At 47.6% G+C, this 27964-nt stretch overlaps 1 protein-coding gene across 1 annotated transcript in view; it reads left to right on the top strand.

Annotated features, from left to right (window-relative positions):
• Nucleotides 1-1769: 1769 nt before the first annotated feature.
• SLC6A2 (solute carrier family 6 member 2) overlaps nt 1770-27964 on the top strand; it is a 44977-nt gene continuing 18782 nt past the window's right edge. Inside the window, exons 1-4 of the mRNA XM_004371576.1 lie at nt 1770-2301; nt 18980-19111; nt 20633-20870; nt 26235-26373. Coding sequence (XP_004371633.1) covers nt 2028-2301; nt 18980-19111; nt 20633-20870; nt 26235-26373 — 783 coding nt within the window. The 5' untranslated portion in view covers nt 1770-2027. The remainder of the gene's footprint in view (nt 2302-18979; nt 19112-20632; nt 20871-26234; nt 26374-27964) is intronic.

Here is a 27964-nt window from a genome sequence, read left to right as displayed (position 1 = left end):
CTGCTGTTGTTGTTAGGTGCTGTCAAATGGTTCTAACTCATAGCAACCTTATTTACAACAGAACAAAACACTGCCCAGTAGTCCTGTGCCATCCTCACAATTGTTGCTATGTTTGAGCCCACTGTTGTAGCCAATGTGTCAACCCACCTTGTTGAAGGTCTTCGTCTTTTTTGCTGACTTTCTACATTACCAAGAATGATGTCCTTCTCCAGGGACTGAACCCTCCTGATAAATGTCCAAAGTATGTGACACGAAGTCTCACCATCCTCGCTTCCAGGGAGCACTCTGGCTATACTTCTTCCAAGATGGATTTTTTTGTTCTTCTGGCAGTCTGTGATATATTCAATGAATACCAGCTCCAAATGGCTCAATTCATACTTGCTTAAATGTTACCTTCTCAAATTCACTGACCACCTGCTCAAACTCCAAGCCTCTCTCCCACAAGTACCTCCCAACTCCTTACTATGTTCTACTTTCCCCCATAGCACTTATCACCTTCTCACACATCATATAATGTATTTATTTATGTTTCTTGTCTCCTACGTCTCTCCTGTCTGTCACTGACAGAACGTAATCTCCATGAAGGCAAGAATCTTTGAATGCTTTGTCCACTAATGTATCCAAGAGCCTAAAACAGTGCTTGGCACTTAGCAGGCACATGTATGAATGAATGAGTAAATAAATGAATGATTGGCAGTTCTCAGCCTCAGAACAGAGGTCATAGCCTCAAATGCAAGGCTAGTGTGCCCATGACAAACAGAAATGTCAGAGTTAAATGCTTGGGTTGTGACCTTTTAACACCCCAGCCAGCCAAACAAAACCCACCCAATGACACGCTAGCCACCAGTTTGCAGTCCTGGGCCCTGGGCGGAAAGTTCCCATTTTGTTGATGGAGAAACTCTGACCACGTAGTTTAAGTGGCCAGCTGCGGATGCCAGAGCTGGTATTGCACCATGCCACCGCTCCTCCCAGTTCTATCCCAGCCCCCTCTCAGACTCGGCTCAGATCCCAGTTCTGGGAGTCTCTCGCCGGTCTTCCCGAAGTCCGGGGGCAGAGACTGGTGCCCTGGGAGCCGCGTCCGGTGCCCGGCGCGTGGTGGAAGGGACGTGTGCGCCCAGGTCCTGTGAGTGGCCAGGAGAGGGGCTCCTGCTGCTCCCTGGAGCGCGCGCTGCGCCTCCACCCCTGCCCATCTCCGGTCGCGCTGTCAGTCCCCATTAGCGCTAACAGGCTCCAGACGGAGCGGGCCGGGCGCTGGGTTAATGCAATCGGCGCGTTACCTGGGGCGCCGGCTACATTACCAGCCCGGCCCCCGCCTGGCGCGGCCAGAGCCAGCTAGCCCGAGCCCCCGCCTGCCGCCCCGCGCCTCCAGGGCTCTTTGGGCCGCGCCCGAGCTCCACGCGGCGGAGCTCAGCCCCAGCCTGCTCCCCAAAGCCTGCCGAGGCGCGGCCGGTCCGGGTCAGGCAGGGCACAAGGCACCTGGGATCCCCTCACTGCAGGACACGTGAGTGCGCCCTGCGCCCGGGACCGGGCTAGCTGTGCCACGGAGGCCAAGGCCGAGACTCGCAGAGCTAGAGTGCCAGCGAGTTTGAAGCGTAGAGGTCTAAGTGTTCGGGGAGGCTCCTTAGGCTGTCGGAGGAGGCGCCGACCCGAGTTCCGGGTGCCGGCGAGCTGAACCCGGCACTTGTCACCCTGGGAAACCTCAGTCTCGGCACGTCCAAACCCCGCCGTTTGAGGGCGGGAGAGAGCGGGGGAATGAACGAGAGCACCGCTCAGCGGTCTCCAGCTGAGTCCTGTCCCAGTCTGGCGAACCACAAACTCCATTTCCAAAATTTTCCAGCAGACGCTCGCTTTTTCTGGAAACCCTGAGTCCGCTAAGAGCGCGCTGATCCCAGTGTTCCCAGCGCTTCCCAGGAGGTCTCAGGAAGCCCAGGAAGTGCGGAACGACCCAGTGACCACTTCTTTTCCTTTTATCCAAACAGGCTTTAGAGTCTCCAGTCCCGCTCAAGTCCCTTTCACCAACCGCACCCATGCTCCTGGCGCGGATGAACCCGCAGGTGCAGCCGGAAATCTGCGAGGCTGAACCCTTTCCCGAGCAGCCCCTGCGGGGGCGCAAAGCGGCGGAGCTGGTGGTGGTGAAGGAGCGCAACGGCGTCCAGTGCGTCCTGGCGCCCCGCGGCGGCGACGCACAGCCCCGGGAGACCTGGGGCAAGAAGATCGACTTCCTGCTGTCTGTGGTCGGCTTCGCGGTGGACCTGGCCAACGTGTGGCGCTTCCCGTACCTCTGCTACAAGAACGGCGGCGGTGAGCGCCCGAACGGGCTGGGGATTAGCCTTGGGATACTACCGGTCCGCAGTGGTGGCAGAGAGAGGAGCTGGGAAGCACTAGGCGCAAGGCGGGGGCGCACAAAGGGACTGGACAGGGCTCATGGAAAAAGTTCCCGGGGGGAAGAGCAGAGATGGGGCAAGACCGTGGACAGTGCTAGGCGTATGGGTGGAAGGACAGAATCTGGGTCACCAAGCTGCGTGAAGATCACTGACCTTTTCATGGTCTGCAAGAAAGGAGATGGAGATTTGGAGAGCTCTTGAAAGGGCGTCGGAAGGGCGGGGGACATGACAACCAGGGACACGGGGACCCTCAGTCCAGCACTCTGAGCCTTGGGGTAAGAGGGGATAGAGGACTTGGGTTCTTGAAGGTGCCTGAGGGGAGGCCCTGAACTGTTGGGGTCAGAGACTCAGGGGCAGAGTCACAGAGAGAGAACTCCACTGTCAAGTGGGCAGTTGTGTGCATGGAGGGGCCAGAGCCCACAGTCTAGGTGGGATTGGGTCAATAGGTACCAAGAGCTGGCCTGGTCCTTCGGGGGGAGGCCTGGGTGATTGGGGTGATACTGCCACCGCCTCAGGTAGTAGCCGCATTGCAGGGTCGGGTAGGAGAGGGGCCTGGAGAAGACCTTCGTGGAGCCACCAAGCTCCCCCCACCTGTCCCTGCTGTGAGGTGGTCCCAGATTACCCACCTGCCCTGGGGTGAGAGCCTAGAGATCTCCTACACCTCAGTCATGGGGGAGAATAGGGTAGAGCCCTGGGAGAAGCAGCCCAGAGGTCAGGATGCTGGGTCCTAGGCCCTAGCTGCTCCTTGAGGGGCTTTGTTCCTAAGGGTGTCCAAACCACCATGTCCTGCCACCTTTACTGGGATGAGTACAGGGGTGCCCTGCAGAGAGCCCGGAAAGTGTCCTTTTAGAGAAACAGGTTGGAGAAGGGGAGCCCAGCTCTGGAAACCTCTCTCTGTCCACTGTGCTGTCCTGCCCAGCAGTGGCTCTGACTCAGGACTGCAGAGAAGTCAGAGGGAGGGAGGGCAAGGAGCTGGCCACAGGGAAAGCTCATGACCTTGTCCCAGAGGGTCTGAGCTTCATAGCTGTCTACTTGGATGTGTACTCTAGACACTTGCTCTGGGATGGCCAATGCCTGGCGTTTGCAAAGGGGTCATTATGGGGAGCAGGTGGCTCTGAGCAGAGTGTAAGGAAGCATTTAGGTCTCTCTCTCAGACCTAGATTGGAGCCGACAGATGAGGGTTTATGTTCGTGATCTCTTTTGGCACCTCCCGAGACAGGTCACTGTCAGATACTCTGCGACAAGTGGCTGGGACAGTAGTCCTGAGTTTCTGCAGAATCTAGGGTTGGGGGCTGATCCCTGGGGCCGTTTGCTCCTCTGCAGCCCAGGATGGGCACCGGCATAGAGAGAAAGGTGAGAAACAGACCATCCAGCCGGGCAACTTGGCCACGTTTGGCCCCGGCAGCTTCTCAAGGGTTCCTGGTCAGACTGCAGCATCCTGGCCCCTTGGACCTGAGGAGGGAGGATATACAGATTCTACATATTTTGAGCAGGCAGGGAGATGATGAATGACAGACAGATGACAGACCTTAAGATGCACCATCCAGCATGTCCTTAGTGACCGCCCCAGACTGCTGGTCCCTAGACAGCTGAGTGCACTTTCATTAATCAGCAATATTTGTCTGGCTCCTCTCTGCGTGAGGCACCGTGCTAGGCTCTGCGGGGTTACCAAGATGTATGAGCCACCACTTCTGCCTGCCAGGACAGTGTTAATCACCTGCAGGTCCTCATTGTCATGCTGCCACAAGGCATTCTCATTGTTATAGTGTTTGCTGAAATGAAAAGCACCCCAGATAGCCAGTCAGCACGTCCGTCCGCGGGGGCTTCCGCTGATACTGTGGGCTCACCTGGCCATTGCCACCAATACGGATAGGAGCACCTGCTGAACGTGGGGAGAGACACAAAAACAGAGCAAATTTGTCACAGCTTCCAATTTGTTGGTGATGTTGGCTGGAAGCTCCCTCTCCGAGACTCCTAGCCCTGCACATAGCCCATGCTGAATTGTTCGGTCCTTTGTTTCTTTGCAGAACTATCTCCCAAATAGGCTAGACACTTTGAGGGCAGAGACTGTGGCTTTTTATCCTTGTATTTCTCCTGCCCAGGGGAAGGTCTGGTCCTAGGAATTGGATAGAAGGTGCCCAACAAATTTCTGTTGAATGAATGAATGAAATGGTCCTAGCCCTTGAAGACCTGATGCCATATCTGGAAACAATAGCATAAACACCCAGTGGTAACTAACGGAATGAAGCATCTCACAGCTGACCCCATGTCCCTGGTTGTCAGTTGAATCTGCAGGTTAGGAGGCTTGACTGTGGAGTTAGATGGCCCTGGGTTCCAGTCCCTGGCTGTGTGACTTTGGGCAGCTCTCTGGGCCTCAGTTTCCTCATCTGTGAAATGGAGATAATGGTGCCCAGCTCCGAGGGTTGTTGTGAGGATTGAAGCGCTGATGCATCACTGCTGCTTTGTGTTAACACGCTAATGATGATGTGCGAAATGGGTGGGAGAGGTGACACGGGCTCTAATGGCCTGAGGAGGGGCTGGTCAGGAAGGACTTGGTGGGAGGTGGGCTGTGCTTGGAGTTAGCGCATCAGGATGGAAGGGCATGGACAAGCTGCGGGGGAGGGAAAGCTATTCCAGTCATGCCCCGGCCAGCAGGAGTGCCTGTGGGATCGTCTCAGGGAGAGGCGCCATAGGCTGGCTGGAGGGCGAGCCTGGAGAGATAAGGGTGCAGAGGCAAGTTGGGGACGGGCTGTGGAGGCCTTGAATGCCAGGCTAAGGCATGGGGATGTTACATCAGTGAATTTCCATTTCTGGCTAGGATGTCCATGGTTGGTGTGTTGAGGGGAGCAGTGCAGCCACATCTCAGAATATGAGGCAGTTCCTTTTCTAACTTACCCCTCACCCCTCTTGTGGGATGCTCTGTTGGTTCCCTCTGGCCTGCATTTCTGCTGGGGTCTCCTGGCTGCTCCCTGTGGATCAACTCTCCCCCAGCAAGTCTGAAGTGAGCCCCAGAGATGGGCAAGCAGGCATGCAGGCGGGTATTCTACAACTATGGAAGCAGCCAAAAGACCCAAATTCGAATCCCATCCCTGCCGCTCACTGTGTGATCTTGGGCATGGCACAGCCCTTCTCTGAGCCCGAGTTCCCTGCTGCGGCTGGAGGTGAGCTTAGATGACCCCGAGATCCATCCTTCTCCTATGCCCTGTCTCATCGCGGCCCCAGAGCCAGGCCCTGGCTGCCCTGATATTTAACACGTCTGCGTGCTCTGCTGGTGCCAGGATTAACATGGCAACCTCTCCAAGTCCGGTTGTCCACACGCTGGCCCGGACTGGAGGATATTTTGAAATGATGAAGGTGCCAATAATTCAGGCCCCCGGCTAATATTTTCTGAATGAATTACTGGGAAAGATCAGCCTGCCTAAACATCTTCCTGAAGGCCAGCCGCAGGGATGCATGGGCCGCGGGGAAGGACTCTCTTGCGGGGCTTTGCTAAGTACCTTCTCAAACAATCTGCTTTAGCGGGCGGTGGGGCTGTTTCCAGGGATGTAGATTTTCCCCTCTGCAACTGTGGTCTCAGGCCTGGCGTGTGCTCATCCCTGGTTGGGATCTCGGGGGTCAGATTGATGGGGTCCCCACATCTGCCTCCCTGCCAGGGAAGAGGCCAGTCTGGATTCTTCCTAGCAAATGGCTGCTTCTCTTTGAGAGGTGTCCTGCTGACAGCTCTGAGCTGTGCCTCATGGCGAGACTATGGCCTTGACTTTCAGACAGATGGGCTTTGAATCTCAGTCCTACACTCCCTGGAAACGTGGCCTTGGACAAGTCACTCATCTTTTCCTGTGCATAAAACAAGAATAACAGCCCCTTCCTGGCACAGGGGTGTGACATCAGAGAAGATCATCACAAGTACTCAAAACAGTGTCTGGCACGTAGTAGGGGCTCAATAAATGTAGTTGTTACTATTATTGTTATTGTTGAATAATAATGACAACAGGTAGACCCAGGAGTGGGAGGCAGGGTCCTGATTTCAGAGGGAGCAGACTTTATTCTGGGAGAAAATGGATGAACGGAAGTAAGGCTGGCAAGTAATCACATCGGGACCTGGGACCCTAGTGTGCCGGAAAGAGCACTGTCTCAGGAATCGAGAGCTCCGTATTCTGGCAACCTAACCTGGTCTCAGAGGGCAGTGGTCATTCAGTGATAGAATTCTCATCTTCTGTGCAGGAGACCTGGGTTCAATTCCCCACCAGTGCACCTCATGCACAGCTACCACCCATCTGCCAGTAGAGGCCTGCATGTTGCTATGATGCTGAACAGGTTTCAGCAGAGCTTCCAGCCTAAGGTGGAATAGGAAGAAAGGCCTGGCGATCTACTTCTGAAAATCAGCCATGGAAAACCCCGTGGATCACAATGGTCTGAATCCATTGTGCATGGAATTCCCATGAGTCAAGGGCTGACTTGACAGCAGCTCACAAGGAGGTGCAGTGGTTAAGCACTCAGTTGCTAACCAAAAGGTCAGCGGTTCAAACTCACCAGCTTCTCTAAGGGAGAAAGATGTAGCAGTCTGCTTCTGTAAAGATTTACAGCTTTGGAAAACCCATGGGGCAGTTCTGCTCCGTCCTACAAGGTCGCTATGAGTCTGAATTGACTTGACAGCAATGTGGTTGGTTTGCGTTTAACGACAGCAACCTTGTCTCACTGTAGTTTCCTCACTGGAAAATGGGGATTAACATTTCTGCGTGGGAAGTGATGAGGGTCCGTGAGATCCTGGGTCTCTGGCTCTTGAACAGCCCTTTGGGAACTCTCTTAGCCAAAGTACTTTGCGTGGCTGGTGCAGAGCTTCCAAACTCAGGGCCCCCACATCTGGCCTGGCTACCCCCTGGAGCTTGCCAAGCCTGACATCAAATGTCAGCTCAGACGCACACGCACCAGCCAGCTGGCGTGGGGTCTGGCTGACAAGTTTGCTCACCACTTTGCAGGAATGAGGCTGCCCTCTGGGGCCGCAGCTGGGACCTTGATCTGGGTCACCAGCATGATTTGGCCCATTGTTCCCAGCAGAACAAAAGGAGCTAGAGAGGCTTTTCCCAACCAGATGGGATTGAATAGGGATAAACGTTACATCCTGCCCTGCAGTCCCAAACCCAACTGCATCAGTAAGGATTAGCCACAGCACAAGTGGAGCAAGGCCCCGGGATTTTTATGAGCTGCACCCTCATGTGAGTCACCACCGGGGATCCGTTTATTTGACCAAAAAACCCTTACTAAATGTCTGTCATAGGCCACGAATATAGAGATGAACAAAAGGCATCCCCTGCCTTTACGGACTTCAGAGTCTATGGTAGATATCCTAAAAATTAATGTCATCTTGAGGAGCCCTGGTGGCACAGCGGTTAAAGCGCTTGACTGCTAACTGAAAGGTCGGTGGTTCGAAACCACCAGCGTCCCCTCTGGAGAAAGATGTGGCGACCTGCTTCCGTAGAGGTTTACAACCTTGGAAACCCTATGAGGTTGCTGTGAGTTGGAATTGACTCAATGGGTTTTTAATGTCATTTTAGGTTCTGTTATTGGAGGTATTATATCCCAAATGAGGGAGGAGAGGTCCCACTCTGTTTTGTGTGGCTAATATTGCTCTCTATAATGTAGTTCTGAGCATACAAAACACCCTCTAATTTATTCCCCTTAAGGAGACCAGGATGAGAGCTGTGACACCAGAGCCTTTTAAGAACTATAAGGAAATCTCCAGCTTCATTTCATTGATAAAATCAAGTCACATCCTCCGAAGTTGACAGCAGAAGAATTGTCGCTTGAGGAGATGGGAGCTCCAACACTAAACCAAAAACGAAAAACCATACCCGTTGCCATTGAGTTGATTTTGACTCACAGCTACCCTGTGGGACAGAGTAGAACTGCTCCATAGGGTTTCCAAGGAGCAGCTGGTGGATTCGAACTGCCGACCTTTTGGTTAGCAGCCTTAACCACTGAGCCCCATTGCCCCATTGCCCTCCTTAGGAAAGCTAGGTTTAATCTGGCATAGAGGTGGGTGTGTTTCCTGCCTGGGGTGTTCCCAGGCCCAGAGCTCAGGCCCAGAGCTCAGCTGGAGCGACCCACGGTGAAGGTGAGGGAGTGACCCCTGGTGGGCCAGAAAAGCCAGTTCTCAAGTTTTGTGTGGAATTCCCTCCTTAATGCCAGGAACTTGTGCAAAGGCTTATGCAGATGCTCCTGCTGGTCTCGTGGAGGTGCAGGGAATGAAGGGAGGAGATGGATGTAAGACCTGAGGTTACAGGACCCTGATGCCAGTGGGCCGGGGCCACCGTGGTCAGTGAAGGCCCCAAGGAGGCGATCACTCTTGGGGAGGAGGAAACATGAGTTGGCATCCCATGGCTCAGCCACCCACTTTGTGTTGCCGAGCTGGAATGATCAGGGGTTGGCCTACTATAGGAACTGGAGTGTTTCCCTACAGAAATGGCCACAGGAAGCCAGCTGCTCAAAGGTTCTGAGGGGACTCTACAACTAACACCAAATACGTAAAGAATTGCTTGAGAAAAAGACTGGTTTATTTTGTTCTCCATGGCCCAAAGGATGGAAGTAAGGAGGTGGAGGCTGCAGGGGAGAGATTTAGGGAAGGGGAGAAAGCAGGATGGGGCAGAGGGGGACGCTGGGCTGCCAGGCGCCATCAACAAAGCTGTAGATGTCCCCACGTCCCCATGGGGAGCTCTGAGTGGCCCTTCGGACTTGTCCTGAGCTGGGGTTAGGCGGCTGGGACTTTATGCCCAGTGTTGATGTATCGTTGGATCCAGGATGTGGCTTTGGATGAAGCATCTTGCTTCAGCTGATAACTGAGGGCCTTGTACCGGTAGTACCCCCACAGCTGGGGGAATAAGTCCTTCATTCCTGAAGGAGGATTTGGGTGGCACCACAGACGTGAACATGGGCTGGCCGTAGTCTGGGGGACTCCGTCCTGCTCTTGCTGTGGTCGGCAGTCTGGTTTGGACACGGGGAGAGTTGCCGGCCCCACTTGAGACAGGCAGATGAGGAGACTGAGGGACTGCCTCATCGCCCTTCCTCACAGGCGAGCCTCCAGCAGGTGTTCACAGTGGTGGTCCGGGAGGGGCCTGCCCCATTTGGCCACACAGGCACTCCTTGACTTGCAGTTCCCGGTTTACAAAGGTGCTTCTCATCTGCCCCATGTATGATGACAGGACAGCCACTTACCCGCTTACAGAGCACCTGCTAAGTGCCAGGTACTTCACCACATTATCTCTAATCATCACAGCACAGCAGTGAGGCAGGCAATGGTCAAGTGCTGCTGTTAACCGAAAGGTTGGCTGTTCAAACCCACCCAGCAGCTCCATGCATAAAAGACCTGGTCACCTGCTCCCGTAAAGATTATAGTCAAGAAAACCCAATGGGGCAGTTCTACTCTGTCACCTGGGGTAGCTATGAATCGAAAATCGACTCAATGGCACCTAACAACAATAATGCTCGTGGGGTTATCTCTGTCTAAGGTCACATGGCCATAAGTAGCAGGGCCGGGGGTTGGGGGTTAGCCTTTAGATGCAAGCTGCTCTGGGCCTGAGCTTTAGAGAGCCCTGCTCCAGCCACACCCTCCCCTTGGAGGCCAGGAGTCCTTGGGACAAAGAGGGCCTGCCAACCCGGCATGCACACCCCCACCACCATGCTCCAGGTACCCATTCTGGAATTCCCTGTGTGGGCCTCTTGCTTGGTCCCTCTTCCTTACTGTTGGACTGAGCTGTGGGTGGCACCCCCAGACCTGAGGGAAGGCTGGGACCCCCTTGTTGGCAGGGACTATGGACAGAGCTTAGACATGTGGGCGAAGAGTTCACGCGCATGTCCAAAGACCTCTCACAAGGCTGGCTGGAGCTGAGCAGGGGAGGAGGGGAGAGGCAGGGGCTCGCCCTGAGCGGCCAGACTCCAGCACAGAACACTCAGAGCTGAGGAGTTTCAGTCTGAACTTTATAATAGAACCATTGCAAAGTTCTACTTCTCAGGGTCGGAAGATGGGACGTGTTTAATTTAACAGCCTGTGGCTTGATTTGTTGTCTTTGAATCTCTAGATGTGCGCTGTGAGGGGCCTTCTGCTGCTTTTGCCCCAGCCTGGCAGATGTTCACGCAGGCCTGCTGGGAGGACCCTGTCTCCTGCCTGAAATCTCGCCCTCTCTTGCACCCTGCTCTCTGCTTTGCCATTGGGGCTTCTTAGGGGGCAAATCTGGCCATCTGGGGCATTGGCCAAGGTTGTCTTGGGACTCTGGTGAAAGCCTCGGATAGTGACAGCCCTCAGCTGAACCACGGGCACTAAGGGAAAAGTTTGTGCGTTTCCACTTTTTGGGTATATCAGGGTGTGGCCAGAATTCAGTTTGTGGATTCTTACCCTCAACAGACTGGGAGGCTGGTCGAGGTAGGTCTCAGGGGACCTCTTCTCCTTCCTGGAGTCCTCTCCCAGGTCACACCCCCTCCCCCTCAAGTACTCACCATGCCCACCAGGCCTGGACCACCCCCCCCTTCCTGAGCTTCAGCCCACAGGCATTCCGTCCCTTTTCTTTTTTATTGTGCTTTAAGTGAAAGTTTCTCATACAAAAATTTATACACACATTGCTATGTGACCCTAGCTGCTCCCCGTATAACGTGACAGCACACTCCTTTCCACCCTGAATTTTTCGTGTCCATTCAACCAGCTCCTGTCCCCTTTTGCCTTCTCATCTCGCCCGTTTAGTCTCCTGTGTCTCCTTGAGCTAAGAAGCACTCTCTTCATGTGTATCATTGTATGTCCCATAGTCCAGTCTAATCTTTGTCTGAAGAGTTGGCTTCGGGAATGGTTTTAGTTCTGGGCTAACAGAGAGTCCGGGGGCCATGTCTTCCGGGGTTCCTCCAGTCTCAGTCAAACCATTAAGTCTGGTCTTTTTACTAGAATTTGAGTTCTACACCCTACTTTTCTCTTGCTCCATCAGAGACTCTCTGTTGTGTTCTGTCAGGGCGGTCATTGGTGGTAGTTGGGCATCATCTAGTTCTTCTTGTCTCAGGCTGATGGAGTCTCTGTTTTATGTGGCCCTTTCTGTCTCTTGGACTAATATTTTCTCTGTGTCTTTGGTGTTCTTCATTCTCCTTTGCTCCCAGTGGGTTGGGACCAATTGATGTATCTTAGATGGCCACTCACTAGCTTTGAAGACCCCAGACACCACTCACCAAAGTGGGATGCAGAACATTTGCTTAATAAACTTTGTTATGCCAATTGACCTAGATGTCCTCTGAAACCATGGTTCCCAGATCCCTGCCCCTGCTACTCTGTCCTTTGAAGTGTTTGGTTGTATTCAGGAAACTTCTTAGCTTTTGGTTTAGTCCAGTTGTGCTGACTTACTGTGTATTGTTTGTTGTCCATCCCTTCACCTAAGATAGTTCTTATCTACTATCTAGTTGGTGATTACCCCCTCCCAATCTCCCAACCCTCGTAACCATCAAAGAATGTTTTCCTCTGTATTTAAACCATTTTTTCAGTTCTTACAATAGAGGTCTCATACAATATTTGTCCTTTTGCCATTGACTAATTTCACTCAGCATAATGCCTTCCAGATTCATCCATGTTATGAGATGTTTCGATGATTCATCGTTGTTCTTTATTGTTGTGTAGTATTCCATTGTGTGAATATACCATAATTTGTTTCTCCATTCATCTGTTGATGGGCATCTAGGTTGTTTCTATCTTTTTGGTATTGTGAAAAGTGCTGCAGTGAACATGGTTGTGCATATATCTATTTGTGTGACAGCTCTTATTTCTCTAGGATATATTCCAAGAAGTGGGATTGCTGGATGGTATGGTACTTCTAGCTTTTTAAGGAAGCGCCAAATCGATTTCCAAAGTGGTTGTACCATTTTACATTCCCACCAGCAGTGTATAAGTGTTCCAGTGTCTTCGCAACCTCTCCAACATTTATTATTTTGTGTTTTTTTGATTAATGGTAACCTTGTTGGGTTGAGATGAAATCTCATTGTAGTTTTGATTTGTGTTCCTCTAAAGGCTAATGATCCCGAGCATTTCCTCATGTATCTGGTTGCCACCTGAATGTCTTCTTTGGTGGAGTAAATGTTCACATCCTTTGCCCATTTTTTCATTGGGTTATTTGTCTTCTTGTTGTTGAGGTTTTGCAGTATCTTGTAGATTTTAGAGATTAGACGCTGATCGGATTTGTCATAGCCAAAAATTTTCTCCCAGTCTGTAGGTTGTCTTTCTACTCTTTTCGTGAAGTCTTTTGATGAACGTAAGTGTTTGATTTTTAGGAGCTCCCAGTTATCTAGTTTCTCTTCTGGTGTTTGTACATTGTTAGTGATGTTTTTTATTCTGTTTATGCCATGTATTCGGGCTGCTAGCATTGTCCCTATTTTTTCTTCCATGATCTTTATCGTTTTTGATTTTGTATTTAGGTTTTGATCCATTTTGAGTTAGCTTTTGGGCATGGTTTGAAGTATGGGTCTTGCTTCACTGTTTTGCAGGTAAATATCCAGTTACACGAGCACAATTTGTTAAAGACACTGTCTTTATCCCAATTAATGGACTTTGGGGTTTTGTCAAATATCAGCTCCTCATAGGTGGATAAATTTACATCTGGATTCTCAATTCTGTTCCATTGGTCTATGTATCTGTTGTTGTACCAGTACCAGGCTGTTTTGACTACCGTGGTGGTATAATAGGTTCTAAAATCAGGTAGTGTGAGGCCTCCCACTTTGTTCTTCTTCTTCAGTAATGCTTTACTTATCCAGGGCCTCTTCCCTTTCCATATGAAGTTGGTGATTTGTTTCTCCATCTCATTAAAAAATGCCATTGGAATTTGGATCGGGATTACATTGTATCTGTAGATCACTTTGCGTAGAATAGACATTTTCACAAGGTTGAGTCTTCCTATCCATGAGCAAGGTATGTTTTTCTACTTATGTAGATCTCTTGGTTTCTTGCAGTAGTGTCTTGTAGTTTTCATTGTATAGGTCTTTTACGTCTCTGGTTAGATTTATTCCTAAGTATTTTACTTTCTTGGGGGCTATCGTAAATGGTATTAATTTGATAATTTGCTCTTCGAAGTTCTCTTTGTTGGTGTAGAGGAATCCAACTGATTTTCGTATGTTTATCTTGTATCCTGATACTTTGCTGAAATCTTCTATTAGTTCCAGCAGTTTTCTTGTGGAGTCTTTGGCGTTTTCTGTGTATAAGATCATATCATCTACAAATAGAGATACTTTTACTTCTTCCTTACCAATTTGGATGCCTTTTTTTTTTCTAGTCTAATTATTCTGGCTAGGACCTCCAGCACAATATTGAATAAGAGTAGTGATAAAGGGCATCCTTGTGTGGTTACCGTTCTCAAGGGGAATGCTTTCAAACTCTCTCCATTTAGGATGATGTTGGCTGTTGGCTTTGTATAAACGCCCTTTATTATGTTGAGGAATTTCCTTTCTATTTCTATTTTGCTGAGAGTTTTTATCATGAATGGGTGTTGGACTTTGCCAAATGCCTTTTCTGCATCAATTGATAAGATCATGTGGTTCTTGTCTTTTGTTTTATGTATGTGATGGATTACATTGATTGATTTTCTAATGTTGAACCATCCCTGCATACCTGGTATAAATCTCACTTGCTCATGGTGAATTATTTTTTTGATATGTTGTTGAATTCTATTGGCTAGGATTTTTCCATCTATGCTCATGATTGATACTGGCCTGTAATTTTCTTTTTTTGTGGTATCTTTACCTGGTTTTGGTATCAGAGTTATGCTGGCTTCACAGAGTGAGTTTGGGAGTGTTCCATCCTTTTCTATGCTCTGAAATACTTTTAGTAGTAGTGGTGTTAACTTTTCTCTGAAAGCTTGGTAGAATTCTCCAGTGAAACCTCAGGGCTAGGACTTTTTTTTGTGGGGGAGGTTTTTAATTACCTTTTTAAGCTCTTTTGTTATAGGTTTATTTAGTTGTTATATCTCTGTTTGTGTTAGTTTAAGTAGGTAGTGTGTTTCTAGAAATTTGTACATTTCCTCCAGGTTTTCAAACTCATTAGAGTACAATTTTTCATAGTATTCTGTTATGATTCTTTAATTTCAGTTGGGTATGTTGTGATATCACCCTTCTCATTTCTTATTCAGGTTATTTGCTTCCTGTCCTGTTTTTCTTTTGTCAGTTTGACCAATGGTTTATCGATTTTGTTGATCTTTTCAAAGAACCAGTTTTGGTCTTGTTAACGCAGTTGTTTTTCTATACTTCATTTAGCTTTGCTCTAATATTTAGTATTTACTTTCTTCTGGTGCCTGAGGGCTCCTTTTGCTGCTCTTTTTATTTGTTCAAGTTGTAGGGTTAGTATTTTGATTTTGGCCCTTTCTACTTTTTGGATTGTGCATTTATTGCTATAAATTGACCTCTGAGCACTGCTTTTACTGTGTCCCAAAGGTTCTGGTAGGATGTGTTTTCATTTTCATTTTGATTCTGTGAATTTCTTTATCCTATCCTTAATTTCTTCTATAACTCAATAGTTTTTGAGCAAGGTGTTGTTCAGTTTCCATGTGTTTGATTTTTTTGCTTGCTTTTTCTGTTATTGATTTCCACTTTTATGGCTTTATGATCAGAAAAGATACTTTGTAATATTTTGATGCTTTGGATTCTGTTAAGGCTTGCCTTATGGCCTAATAGGTTGTCTGTTCTGGATAATGTTCCATGTGCTTTGAAAAAGAAAGTATACTTGTCTCCTGTTGGGTGGAGTGTTCTCTATATGTCTATGAGATCAAGTTGGTTGATTGCAGCATTTAGCTCTTCCACGCCTTTGTTGAGCTTCATTCTGGATGTTCTGTCCTTCACCAAAAGTGGTGTGTTGAAGTCTCCAACTATTATTGTGGAGCTGGTCTGTCTCTCTTTTCAATGCCGTTAGAGTTTGTTTCATGTATTTTGGAGCCCTGTCACTGGGTGTGTAAAGATTTTTATGGTTATGTCCTCCTGGTGTATTGATCCTTTAATCACTATATAGCATCCTTCTTAATCCTTTGTGGTGGATTTTACTTTAAAGTCTATTTTGTCAGAGATTAATATTGCCACTCCTACTCTTTTTATTGTTGTTTGATATATTTTTTTCATCCTTTGAGTTTTAGTTTGTTTGTGTCTCTAAGTCTAAGGTGTGTCTCTTGTAGGCAGCATATACACGGATCACGTTTTTTTAATCCATTCTGCCACTCTCTGTCTCTTTACTGGTGCATTCAGTCCATTCACATTTAGCATAATTATTGATAGGTATGTGTTTAGTGCTATCATTTTGATGTCTTTTTTTGTGTTGTTGACAGTTTCTTTGTTCCATTTAATTTTCTGTACTGAGTTGTTTTTCTTTATGTATTTTCTTTTCATCTTTTTCATTGTTGTTGATTTTGTATTTGCTGAGTCTTTATGTTTTTCTTGTTTTTTATTTTGATGTGTAAGATTGTTGGTTTCCTTTGCAGTTGGTTACCTTAATATTTACCCCTATATTTCTAAGTTTAAACCAATGTTTTATTTCTTTATATCGCCTCAACTTCCTCTCCATATGGAAGATCTATGACTACATTTTTTAATCCTTTTTTTGTTTGTTTTAATGTTGTCATCTTTTACATACTGATGTCTCTGTTTCCCTATTTTCAGTGTTTTTGATTTGATTAATTTTTATGACTTCCCTATCTGGGTTTATATCTGGTTGCTCTGTCCTGTGTTCTAGTCTTGGTTTGTTATCTGATGTTATTGATTTTCTAACCGGAGGACTTCCTTTAGTATTTCTTGTAATTTTGGTTTCATTTTTGCAAATTCCCTAAACTTCTGTTCATCTGGAAATGCCCCAATTTCACCATCATATTTGAGAGACAGTTTTGCTGGATATATAATTCTTCACTGGCAATTATTTTCTTTCAAGGCTTTATATATGTCATTCCATTGCCTTCTTGCCTGCATGGTTTCTGCTGAGTAGCCCAAGTTTAGTCTTATTGACTCTCCTTTCTAGAAGACTTTTCATTTATCCCTAGCTGCTCTTAAAATTCTCTCTTTATCTTTGATTTTGACTCGTTTGATTATAATATGTCTTGGTGACTTTCTTTTGGGATATACCTTGTGTGGGGTTTGATGAGCATCTTGGATAGATACCTTTTCATCTTTTATGATATCAGGGAAGTTTCCTGCCAACAAATCTTCAACAATTCTCTCTGTATTTTCTGTTACCTCCCCGTTCTGGTACTCCAGTCACTCATAGGTTATTCCTCTTGATAGAGTCCCACGTAATTCTTAGGGTTTCTTCATTTCTTTTGAATTGTTTTATCTGATTTTTCCTCAGATAAGTTGGTGTCAAGTGCTTTATCTTCAATCTCACTAATTCTGACTTCCATTGCCTCAATTCTGCTCCTATGACTTTCTATTGAGATGTCTAATTCTGAAATTTTATTGTTAATCTTCTGGATTTCTGTTTGCTGTCTCTCTATGGATTCTTGCAGCCTGTTAAATTTGTCATTGTGCTCTTCTATAATCTTCTTAAGTCCCTCTATTTCTTTGTCTATGTGTTCTTTGGCTTGTTCTGTATTTTGAATGATCTCCTTCCTGATCTCTTGAAGAGTTCTGTATATTAATCTTTTGTGTTCTGCCTCCGGTAATTACAAGTAGTTCTCTTCCTCTGGAAGATTTCTTGATTCTTTGTTTTGGGAGCTTGCTGAAGCCATCATGATCTACCTCTTTATGTGATTTGATATTGACTGTTGTCTCCGAGCCATCAGTAAGTTATTATATTTATTCATTTTGTATTTGCTTACTGTGTCCTGGCTTCTTGTTTTATTTTGATATGCCTAAATAGGCTGCTCATGTGAGCTAGTTTGATTATTGGCATCTTTGAAGCTCCAGTGTCCTGTCACCAGGTGGTTAGGTCTGTTACTATGTACATGAGCCCAGGAGTCCATTTACTTTTCTTGTATGGATTGCCTAGGTGTCCAGATAGTAGGTCACCACATGTATGGTATAGGCTCTCCCCTATAGTCCTAGACGGCAGGAATGATTGGAGTAGGCACAGCTACCTGGCTGCATTAGGGGGTGATGTGCTGAGCAAGGCAGGGGACTGATGGCTGCCCCTGTGTGTCTGGGAGGAAAGCATGTTACTGTTCCCTGGAGTGCCTATGTGGGTGGTTTTTGCAGCCGGACTATGGGTACCCAGTGCTGTTGGCTGTAAGGACTGGGAGGCACCACTTATTCTTGGACCCCTGTCACAGGTGGTTAGGTGACATGGGTGGAGCCACCAGTCCTCAGGCCCCTGATGTGGGTAGGTGAGGGCCCTGCCTAATGGGCAGAATGACGTCAAATGTCATGAACCTGCCACTCCACCATATAGCTGATACAGTGAAGTTAGGCTTTAGGTGTGTACCCTGTTGTACTGTGCTAATGAGGGTCTATGCTGTTGAAATGGGCCCACACAGGTCTATGCAGGGGTGAAAGGCATTTGAAGTCTGTGGACCCCTTATGCCTGTGTCTAGGCAAAGGAGCTGTGCCTGTCCTGAGTTCCTGGCTTAGGGGAGCTGGCATATTATTTTTTCCTGGTTGTTAATTTGTTCCCTCTCCAAGGCCAGGAGAATGGCTTATTTTGTGTGATGGGTCCTACTTCTAGCCCAGGGGACACAATCGCTGAAGCCACCCTGGGACCTGGTGCAGAGTGGGGAAGGAGCAGGTAAATGGGAGAGAGATTCTTCCCAAACAGGGTGTTTTTTGATCTATTCGGTAGGTTAAATGCATGTACTTATCTTTGGCAATTGAGTGCTGCTTTTTACTGGCTCTGGAGAGCTGAGCAGACTCTCCTCCACTTGGTTTCTCCTGAAGTGGAAAATGCATCCTGAACACCACTGCCCACCTCACCACACATGCCATTTGGCTTCCGCTGGGTCAGGTCTGGCAACACCTCACTGTTTCTGAACCGTCTCTCCCTCCCCCTGCCACTCAGTCCAATTCCTCAACTTTGCCTTTGATGTTCAGGGTTCCTAGATTGTCATATATAATCAATTCACTTGTTGTTTTGGGTCTTTGTTGTAAGAGGGACAACTGGAAGCATCTGACTACTCTGCCTCTGGGCCACGCCTCTTCCATCCTCCGCTTTAGCCTCAATTTTCTCACTTGTAAAAGGGAGGTTTGGATTAGATTAGCATTCCCCAGAGTGATGATCCGTAAGAGAAAAGGTTTGTATTTAGTGAATTTGGTAAATAGATTTGCAGTTTTCCTCACAGAGTTTTACTGCAACCATTTGTGTATCAGTGGCTCAGAGAATCCTGCAGAAAACAAACCTATTTAGCATTGCTTCATTCAGATTTTACTAATTTGATCATCGAACTTCATTATTATGATAATGATTATTACTATGATTACTACAACTACTGTTATTACTATTATGATTATTTGTATTAATTGCTCTGCATAACTCCTATTTACCTGCCACAAAACACCCCTGGGGAAGCTAGGTGAGCAGAGGGGTGAGGACCCTTGAAGCTTTTGCAGGCTCTGATCTGAGCCCTCTGGGAGGCAGACCTGAGGCTGGGCAGGGTGGAAGGGTGATGCCCTGCCTCTGTGTCCTCCAGGTGCCTTCCTGATCCCATACACCCTGTTCCTCATCATTGCTGGGATGCCCCTGTTCTACATGGAGCTGGCTCTGGGTCAGTACAACCGGGAGGGGGCAGCCACCGTGTGGAAGATCTGCCCATTCTTCAAAGGTAAAGAAAGAGCCTGGGGGAGGTCAGGGTTGTTCAAAAGGGGTTCCTTGGGGCCTCTGGAGAATCTACTCCAAAGGTGGAGTTGGAGGCAGACCAACTCTCTTGTGGGATCGACAAGGTCAGGAGCATCCACCATTCAAAGGTATGTTTGGAGAACATTTGGCATGTCAGGAAGAGCACTAGCCTAAAAGTCTGGAAATCTGGGTTCCAGCAGCTGAGTGACCAGAGAGAATCTGTTTTTTTCTGTATGGGACATACTTTTAGAAGTGCCAGAAGTACACAGCACACATACCGTTACCCTCCTTTCTTACTCACCTGGCAAACGTGATAAATTGATCATGGGTTCTTTCCTGCTCAGCCAGAAAGCTGCCTCATAATCTTTAATACAATAGCCACAACGAGTCAATTTCAATTGAGACGTAGATGAAGCGTATTTGGCCGTCTTTGTATTTGGGATTTAGAGCCTATCTGGAGACAGTAGCCCTAACAACTGCCATTTCTTGGCCCCTACACAGCTGGGAGAAGGGCATGGAGTAAGAGTTGGTATTTCCTAAGCAGTAGTTAGAGAACTAGGCTCAGATGGCAGCAAGGCCAGCATGACTCCCATGAGCCACTTTTCAGTTGTCATGTGTCTTCTAAGTATCTCCTGTGTACTCAGCCTTGTGGTAGATACAAGAAGCTTATAAAGCTTGTGTAGTAGTTAGGAGTTTTTCATGTAATCGTCAGAAATCCATATCATACTGACTTAAATACAAAAACAAATTTATTGGCTTATGTTGCAATACAGTCCAGGAGTATCTGTCTGGCTTCAGCTACAGTTCGATCCAGGTGCTGGTATAATGTTATCAGGAATCTCTCTGTCTCCAAGTCTCAACTCTGTTTTATTCTGTGTTAACATCTCTTTCAGGCACCTTCTACTCAAGTGCTAGCATAGATGTCAACCAGCAACTTCAGGCTTAAATCTTACCAAGTTTAATAATGAACAAAAACAAACAAACTCTTATATCTTAATAGCTTCTTTAAAGGTCTCAGAAAAGACTCTCACTGGTTTCACCTGAGTTATATGCTCATCTATAAACCACTCACTATAGCTATGGGGAAGCAGTACCCTGGCCAGGCCTCAGTGATGTGCCCACAGCCAGATCAAGGAAGTAGAAGACTTAGCCTCACCCAAACTTCTAAGAATTACTTAAAGGTAATTCCTAAAGGAGTCCTGGGTGGTCAAGGGCTTAACACGCTTGGCCGCTAACCAAAAGGTTGTAGGTTCAAGTCCACCTGGAGGAGCCTCTGAAGAAAAGCCTGGCGATCTATTTCCAAAAAATCAGCCATTGAAAACTCTATGGAGCACAGTTCTCTCTGACATACATGGGGTCGCCATGAGTTGGAATCAACTCGATGCCAACTTTTTTTTTTAGGGGTTGAGTAGTGCAGTGGTTGGGGCCAACTCCCCAGGAGAGGGTGCTCTGGGGCTGGGCCTGGGGATGGGACTCCCTGCCTGACCCCTCTCTGTCCCCCGTGCAGGAGTTGGCTACGCCGTGATCCTCATCGCCATCTACGTTGGCTTCTACTACAACGTCATCATTGCCTGGTCGCTTTACTACCTCTTCTGCTCCTTCACCTTCAGTCTGCCCTGGACTGACTGTGGTCATGCCTGGAACAGCCCCAACTGCACTGACCCCAAGCTCCTCAATGGCTCTGTGCTGGGCAACCATACCAAGTACTCCAAGTACAAGTTCACGCCAGCAGCAGAGTTCTACGAGTAAGTTATGGAGCCCTCATCCTGTTCACAGCCCTCACCTGGGCACATGAGGCCTGTGCTGGGCAGGACCTGAGCCAGATACTAAAGAAAACCACAGAGAGGAGGGGGACACACCAGTCATCATTTGTCATGTTTGCTGAGCGGCCACCAGGGTTCTCACCCAGCTTTCCATAATAGTACCATGGTTATGTAAGATGTTAGCATTAAGGGAAGCTGGGTCAAGGGTGTACAGATAGGAGCTGAGGATATGATCAGTGGTGGACAAGACAGATTGAAAAGCTTACGTTCTGAGGCAGGAGGGTTGGAGTCAGGGTGCGGGTCAGGGTTGGGAGACAATTCATAACAAAGCAGATATAGAAGCAAGAGCATTTTAGGGGTGTAAGTACCCTTCAGGAAATGAAACAAGTTTTAGAAAGTGTGAGCGTTCATGTTGTTGGGTGCCATCGAGCTGATTTTGACTCTTAGCGTACTAGGGTTTTCTTGGCTGTAATCTTTGCGGAAGCAAATCTCCAGGTCTTTCTCTTTCGGAGCTACTGGGTAGTTTCAAACAGCCAACCTTTCTGTTAGCAGCTGAGAACTTAACCATTGTGCCACAATGGCCCCTTGTGAATGTTCTTAAAGAATTAAAACAGGTATGTGGTAGAAATTGATTGTGGTGGTGGTGGGGGCAAAGAGAAGGCCTCTCTGAAGAGGAGACATTTGAACTGATACCTAAATGACAAGATGTGGTCAGCCAGGGAAAGCCTAGGGGGTGAGCTGGCAGGTGATGGAGCTGCAGGCTGAACCCAGGTCAATCTGATCCTGAAGCTGTCCTCTGACTCGCCCTCTGCTGCTGTGTCTCTGGGTCGTCCATGGGGGAAAGTAGTGAAATTCAAACAGCAGGAAGCATGCCATCCATGAGAAGCTCAGGGAAATTATTTGGACCGTGTGTATACGGGAGGCACTGATGGGCTGAAAGACAGAGCATCGTAAAAAATAACACACACACACACACACACACAAACTTTTAATTCTGAGATAATTTTAGACAGAAAATTTGTAAAAGTAGTACATACAGCTTCACCCAGCTTTCTTTAATGTTAACATCTTGCATAAAACAAACAATCAAACCTATTGCCATTGAGTCAATTCCGACTCATGGGGACCCCATGTGTTGCAGAGTAGAACTGCTCCATAGAGTCTTCTTGGCTGCGATCTTTACTGAAGCAGATCACTAGGTCTTTCTCCCGCAGTGCTGCTGGATGGGTTCAAACTGCCAACCTTTCAGTGAGCAGCCAGGCACTTAATCGTTGCACCACCAGGGTTCCTCTCTAGCAGTTAGAAACGGATATAATTATTCAGAAAGATTGTCATCATCACAGCTAACATTTACCCAACTTAGATTACGTCCCAGCCACTATGCAAAACACCTTTTCTATGCTCTCTTTTAATCCTGATCGTAGCCCTGTGAGATTGGTACTAGAATTTTCCTTATTTTATGAATGAGGGAACTAAGGCACAAAGCAGTAAAGTGGCTTGCCCAAGGCCCTACAGATTAGAAGTGGCATCAAAGTGGGTTCGAACCCAGATGGTCTGGTTCCAAGGCCCAAAGTCTTAGCCCAGTGGTTGTAAACCTTGGCTGCACTTTGGAATCACCTGGAAAACTTTAAAACAGACTGCTGCCTGGGCCTTATGCCCAGAGATTCTGGTTTCACTGGTCTGGGTGCAGACAGGGCATAAGAATTTTTGACAGCTTCTCTGATGATTGCAATGTCCAACCGAGGCTGAAAATCACTGTCTTAGCCATTGCATTCCCTGCCTTCTACAGAACAAGATATCTGCTGGGGTCAGGTTGACATCTCTTCGATACGTTATGGAAAATCTAGGGCCTCCTTCACTCCATTCCTGAGGAGTGTGGGCTCCAAAACTTCCAGAACCTTTGGAGAGGTTGTGGTGGAGGTTGTAGGAAGCAGGCTGTCCTATTTAATGCATGTGGTTCAGTTGGAGACAGTAAAGGATCGTGGGGCAGAGGCTGCCCCTGAGACGTGCGTTCTGTTGCTGGCTTTCCCCGTTATACTCTCGTGGAGGACAAAATATAATTTTTCTTTTTGCTCTTGGCAACCTTTGTCCTCATAAATTAAAACGGAAAATGTTAGCCTCGTCTCTAGTTATTATTTTATTCATCCTCTGACATCTGAACGTCTTAATGCCCCAGCCAAAACACCCGGTAGGAGGGAGATGTGAGTTGGGTTTTGAGATCCAGGTTACTATAATTACAGCCCTAACATTTCTCCAGGCTCAGCTTTGGGAAGAATGTGGTGGAAGAAGATGGTATTCTTGGGGGCAGAGCTGAAGGGCTGGGGGATTAGTGGGGAGCAGAATCGATGACTTATTTCAAGGGCTTTCAAGCCTACAGACCTCCCCTCTCCCTCTCTTCCTTTTAGTTCTCCCTGCTCGTAAAGATTCATGGCCACCATAAGCCAGGCACTGAGCATTTCTTCACAGCCAAATCCCATTCAGCCTTCATAGTGCATGGAAATAGGAATTATTCCCGTTTTACAGATAAGAAAGTGGAGGCTCAGGTTTTAGGTAAATGGCACAGCTATGATCTGAACCCAGGTTGTCTGAGTCAAGGCTGTCAACCAATACCCAGGCCTCTCTCCTGCTGTTCTCCTCTGTCCTGTCAAAGCCTCCAAGGGAGTGTATTTGGGATAGGAGTGTGGGGTCCCTGTAGGTGGATAGGAGCCCTTCTCATGCATCTCTCTCACCCCATGCCCTGGCTGTGTGCTAGGTAACATACAGCACTAAGTCACAGATTGGCTCTGGATTTTTTTTTTTTTTTTTTTATGGCACCTGGCCCTTTTCTCCAGATGTTGTTTCTGCTTTAAAACAGTCACCCAAACTGGGAACCCAACAATGGGGACTCCTAGTGCCAATTCTGGGGAGGTTAGATAGTTCTTTCTCTTCCCTCAGAGCCTCCTGACAAATTGTGTTACCATGTTGTATTCATTTAAGCTGATGGACTGAACACATCATTCAAAGGAACAAAACCGGTATTCTCCCCAGGCTCCAGGCTTGAAGCCAAATAGCCCCACAGCTGGTCTTCTGTTTGTAACTTCATCTATAAAAGGGCATCCTTGGCGAACATTTGCGTGATGATAGAAAACTCCTACCCCAGACCTGTTCTGGGTGAGAAGAGAAGTCTCCCCCACCCCTGTACTAACCCTCTGTGCTTAAATGTCAATTGAGAAACAGCCTGTTTGGCCTCTAGACTTAGGAAAGCTTGGACCATACACTTAACGATGATTCATTATCACTAAACTGCTGGAAACGTTAAAACAAACTCCAGTGACTTGTACTAACCCCCAAGACTTGGGCCTGCTGGGGAGAAGGAGCTGGATTCTCATTCCTTTTCTGGGAATCAGCTCAGGAGTCCGGCTCTTTTCACGGATACAATATCTAGACAACCTCTGCAACACTGAAGTGGATTTTAAATGTATGGGGTCAGCGGGGCCTGTTAGGGGACATTTTGGCCATCTGATTGGACCCTAGAGCCACTTAGGAAGTTTCAAGGCAGGCAGTTGATGTAGTACCCTTTTTTATGATTCAGTAGTCATGTTAGCTAAACGTTGATTAGAGCCATTCAACACTTAGCTCATAGTGCAATGGGCAGAAGCAGAATTAGATGTCCAAGGGGTTCAGCACCTCATTCTGGTTCGCCATCTTTTTAACCCATGCCAAGCCCTTACCACCCTCTCCTCTTCTTTTCCTCTCAGAGAATCTGGTTTTTTAGAATACTCAGGGAAAGTCATTTTTGCGTTGAGACTTCTTGTCAGTTGCTGTCAAGTTGGTTCCGACCCATGGAGACCTTAGGTATAACAGGACAGAAGGTTGCCTGCCCCTGTGCCATTTCCGAGATTGTTGGTATCCTTGATCCATTGTTGCTGCTATTGTGTCATTCCATCTCATTGAGACTAGAAGGCTGAAAATAAGTTTGCCAGGCGGACAGATTGGGCCAGGAAATGTGTTTTAGGCTGAGGGAACAAGACAGAGCAATTAGAGATCGAATGACTGGGAATGCCAAGTGGCTTGCTGGTGTCAGGAGCAAAGGGCTTGTGGATGTGGTGAGGCAAGAGATGAATTGGCATGGGTGGATTGTGGAAGTCTCTAGATTCTGAAAGCCCTACATTTTATCTTCTAGATTTCTCAACCTCGACACAATTGACGTTTTGGGTTGGTTAATTCTTCATTGTAGGGGGCGTGCCCAGTGCACTGTAGGATGTTCAGAAGCATCCCTGGCCTTTACCACTAGGTTCCGGCAGCACCTCCAAGTGGTGGCAACCAAAACTGTCTCCAGACATTGCCATATATCCCTGGGGGTAAGGGCAACATCACTGTTTTAGGTGAGAACCACTGTTTTAGGTGAGTGGGAGTCCCTAAGGATTTGGGGGCAGGAGAGTGACAAGGTTAAAATGGCTCTTCAGAAGAATTACTCTATGGCAACACCAAACCAGAAAACCAAACCCCTTGCTGTCGAGTCAATTCTGACTCATAACGACTCTATAGGACAGGGTAGAACTGCCCCATAGGGTTTCCGAGGCTATAATCTTTACGGAAATAGATTGCCACATCTTTATTCCTCGGAGCAGCTGGTGGGTTCAAATCATCAACCTTTCAGTTAGCAGCTGAGTGCTTAACCCCTATGCCACAAGGGCTCTTTTATGGCAACATATTAAAAACAAAAAAAAAAAAAAAAAAAAAAAAAAAACAAGCTCACAGCGACCCTATACGACAGAATAGAACTGCCCTATAGGGTTTCCAAGGAGCAGCTGGTGGATTTGAACTACTGACCTTTTGGTTAGCAGCTGAGCTCTTGACCACTGAGCCACCAGGGCTCTTTTTGCCACCAGGTTTTACATAGGCACTGCCAAATGTCCTCTGAGGGAAAAATCTCCCCCAGTGGAGAAGCTCTGCTCTAGACTGTGAGCTCTATGAGGGCAGGCACCTTCAGGTCTTATTCACCACCATCTCCCCAGGGTCAGGCATGCAGTAAGCAAACAAGAGATTTCAGTTATGTTAAATCCAGTTCCAAGAACTTTCAAGAGCAGCCTGTGCTGGGAGTCTCCCCAGATGATTTACTTCTCCTGGAGTAGAGCAGCCGGACAGTAAGCCATGGGGCCGAGTAGTCGGGGCAGGGGCTATGGTTGACCAGAGCAGTGGCCACGCATGATGTGCGTCAGTGCCCCGGGGCCCAGCATGAAGGGACAGTGGTTGAGGCAGCCTGGTGCCCAACTCCATGTGCACTCACAGGGACTGGCCTGTGACCACGGCCTTGGTCTGCCCTGACCCCACTTTCTCTGGCACATGTCCCCCATCCTCCGGCAGGCGCGGCGTCCTGCACCTTCACGAGAGCGATGGGATTCACAACATTGGCCTGCCGCAGTGGCAGCTCTTGCTTTGTCTGATGATTGTCGTCGTCATCCTGTTTTTTAGCCTCTGGAAAGGTGTGAAGACATCAGGAAAGGTAATCTCTTTGTTTCTCTTATAGTTGGGAGGTTGGCTCAAAAAGAAATTGTTTTTTCTAGTTATAACCTTGTAGTTGGTGAAAAGATTGGTGGAGCTGGAGGCACAGAGCCTGGGCCGAGCCCCAGCTCCACCACTGACTTGCTGGATGACCTTGGACCAATCACTTCCCCTCCTGTGTTGGTTTTCCAAGGCTGCTGTAGCAAAACACCACAAACTGGGTAGCTTATAAGAACAGAAATTTATCGACTTACAGTTCTGGAGGCTGAGAGTCCAAGATCAAGGTGTTGGCTGTGGTGATTTCTTCTGAGGCTTTGAGGGAGAATCAGCTCCATGCCGCTCTCCTAGCTTCTGGTAGCTCTAGGCATTCCTTGACTTGCAGCTGTAGCATCAGAGCTACAGTGCCTCTGCCCCCCTGTCTCTGTGACTCTTCTCCTCTTTTATAAGGATACCACTCAGGTTGGATTAGGACCCATCCTACGCCAGTATGACCTCATGTTAACCTAACTGTAACATCTTCAAAGACCCTATTTCCAAACAAGGTCATGTTCAGAAGTATCGGAGGTAGGACTTTAACATACCTTCTTTGAGGCACACAATTCAATCCATGATACTTCTCTAAGCCTGGGTCTCCTCATCAGCAGGGTAAAAAGGTGCAAGTAGATCAGGGCTCCTTATACTTTTCCACCAAAGCTCCCGCAATATCAGAGACCAGAGAATGGGAAACCCCAAGGACTGTGGGGAAAAGCCTAAAGCAATCTACCAAAATCTCTGATAAATCTTGGATTCTGGCATAAAACTTCATGCATATGTTACATTCTACTCTGGAATATAACTATTTGCTTTACTATAATATCAATCATCCCCCTCTCTGAATTCTCAAGTTAAAGACATGCTACAGAAGATATCTAGCTGTATCTTGGGTTTTGTGTTTCCATGACTGCAGGGCTGAGTATCCCCAGAGGGTCTAGGTGCCCTGGTGAGAGGAGCACAGACTTTGATGACCTGTGAGGGGCTGTCCAGAATTGGCATTCTGGGCCTGGGTGACACTGTAGTAAGTAATGAATCCCTCAGGGGTAGAGTATACTCAGCCCATGGCTCATGTTGATTCTAAGCCTGAGGAACATCATGGGAACAACAACCCCATTTGGACCCAATGTGGAGTTTGAATGTATTAAAAAGAATATAGCTGGGAGATGTTCTTTCCCACTGTTTTGGTTAGCTATTTCTGTGTAACAAACCACCCCAAAATGCACTGATTTAAAATAACAACCATTTTGTTACCTCATGATTCTATGAGTTGACTGGGATGAGTTGGGCTATTCTTCTGCTTCATATGGAATGTCCAAGATGGCACATACACATGGCTGGTAGCTAGTGCTGGCTGTCGGCTAGAAACGAAGCTGGAGCTGTCAACCACAGCACCTTGGTTATTTTCCATATAGCCTCTCCATGTGACTTGGACTTCTCACAGTATAGCGGCTGAGTTCAAAGAACATGTTCCAAGCAGACAAGCCTCAATGTGCAGGTGGTTTATCTATCTAGTCTTCACTTGCATCATATTTGCTATCGTTCCAATGACCAAAACAAGT

Source organism: Trichechus manatus, unplaced genomic scaffold (genome assembly GCF_000243295.1).
Source record: "Trichechus manatus latirostris isolate Lorelei unplaced genomic scaffold, TriManLat1.0 scaffold00014, whole genome shotgun sequence".
Taxonomy (NCBI): Eukaryota; Metazoa; Chordata; class Mammalia; order Sirenia; family Trichechidae; genus Trichechus; species Trichechus manatus.
This window is presented reverse-complemented; position numbering and strand designations above follow the sequence as displayed.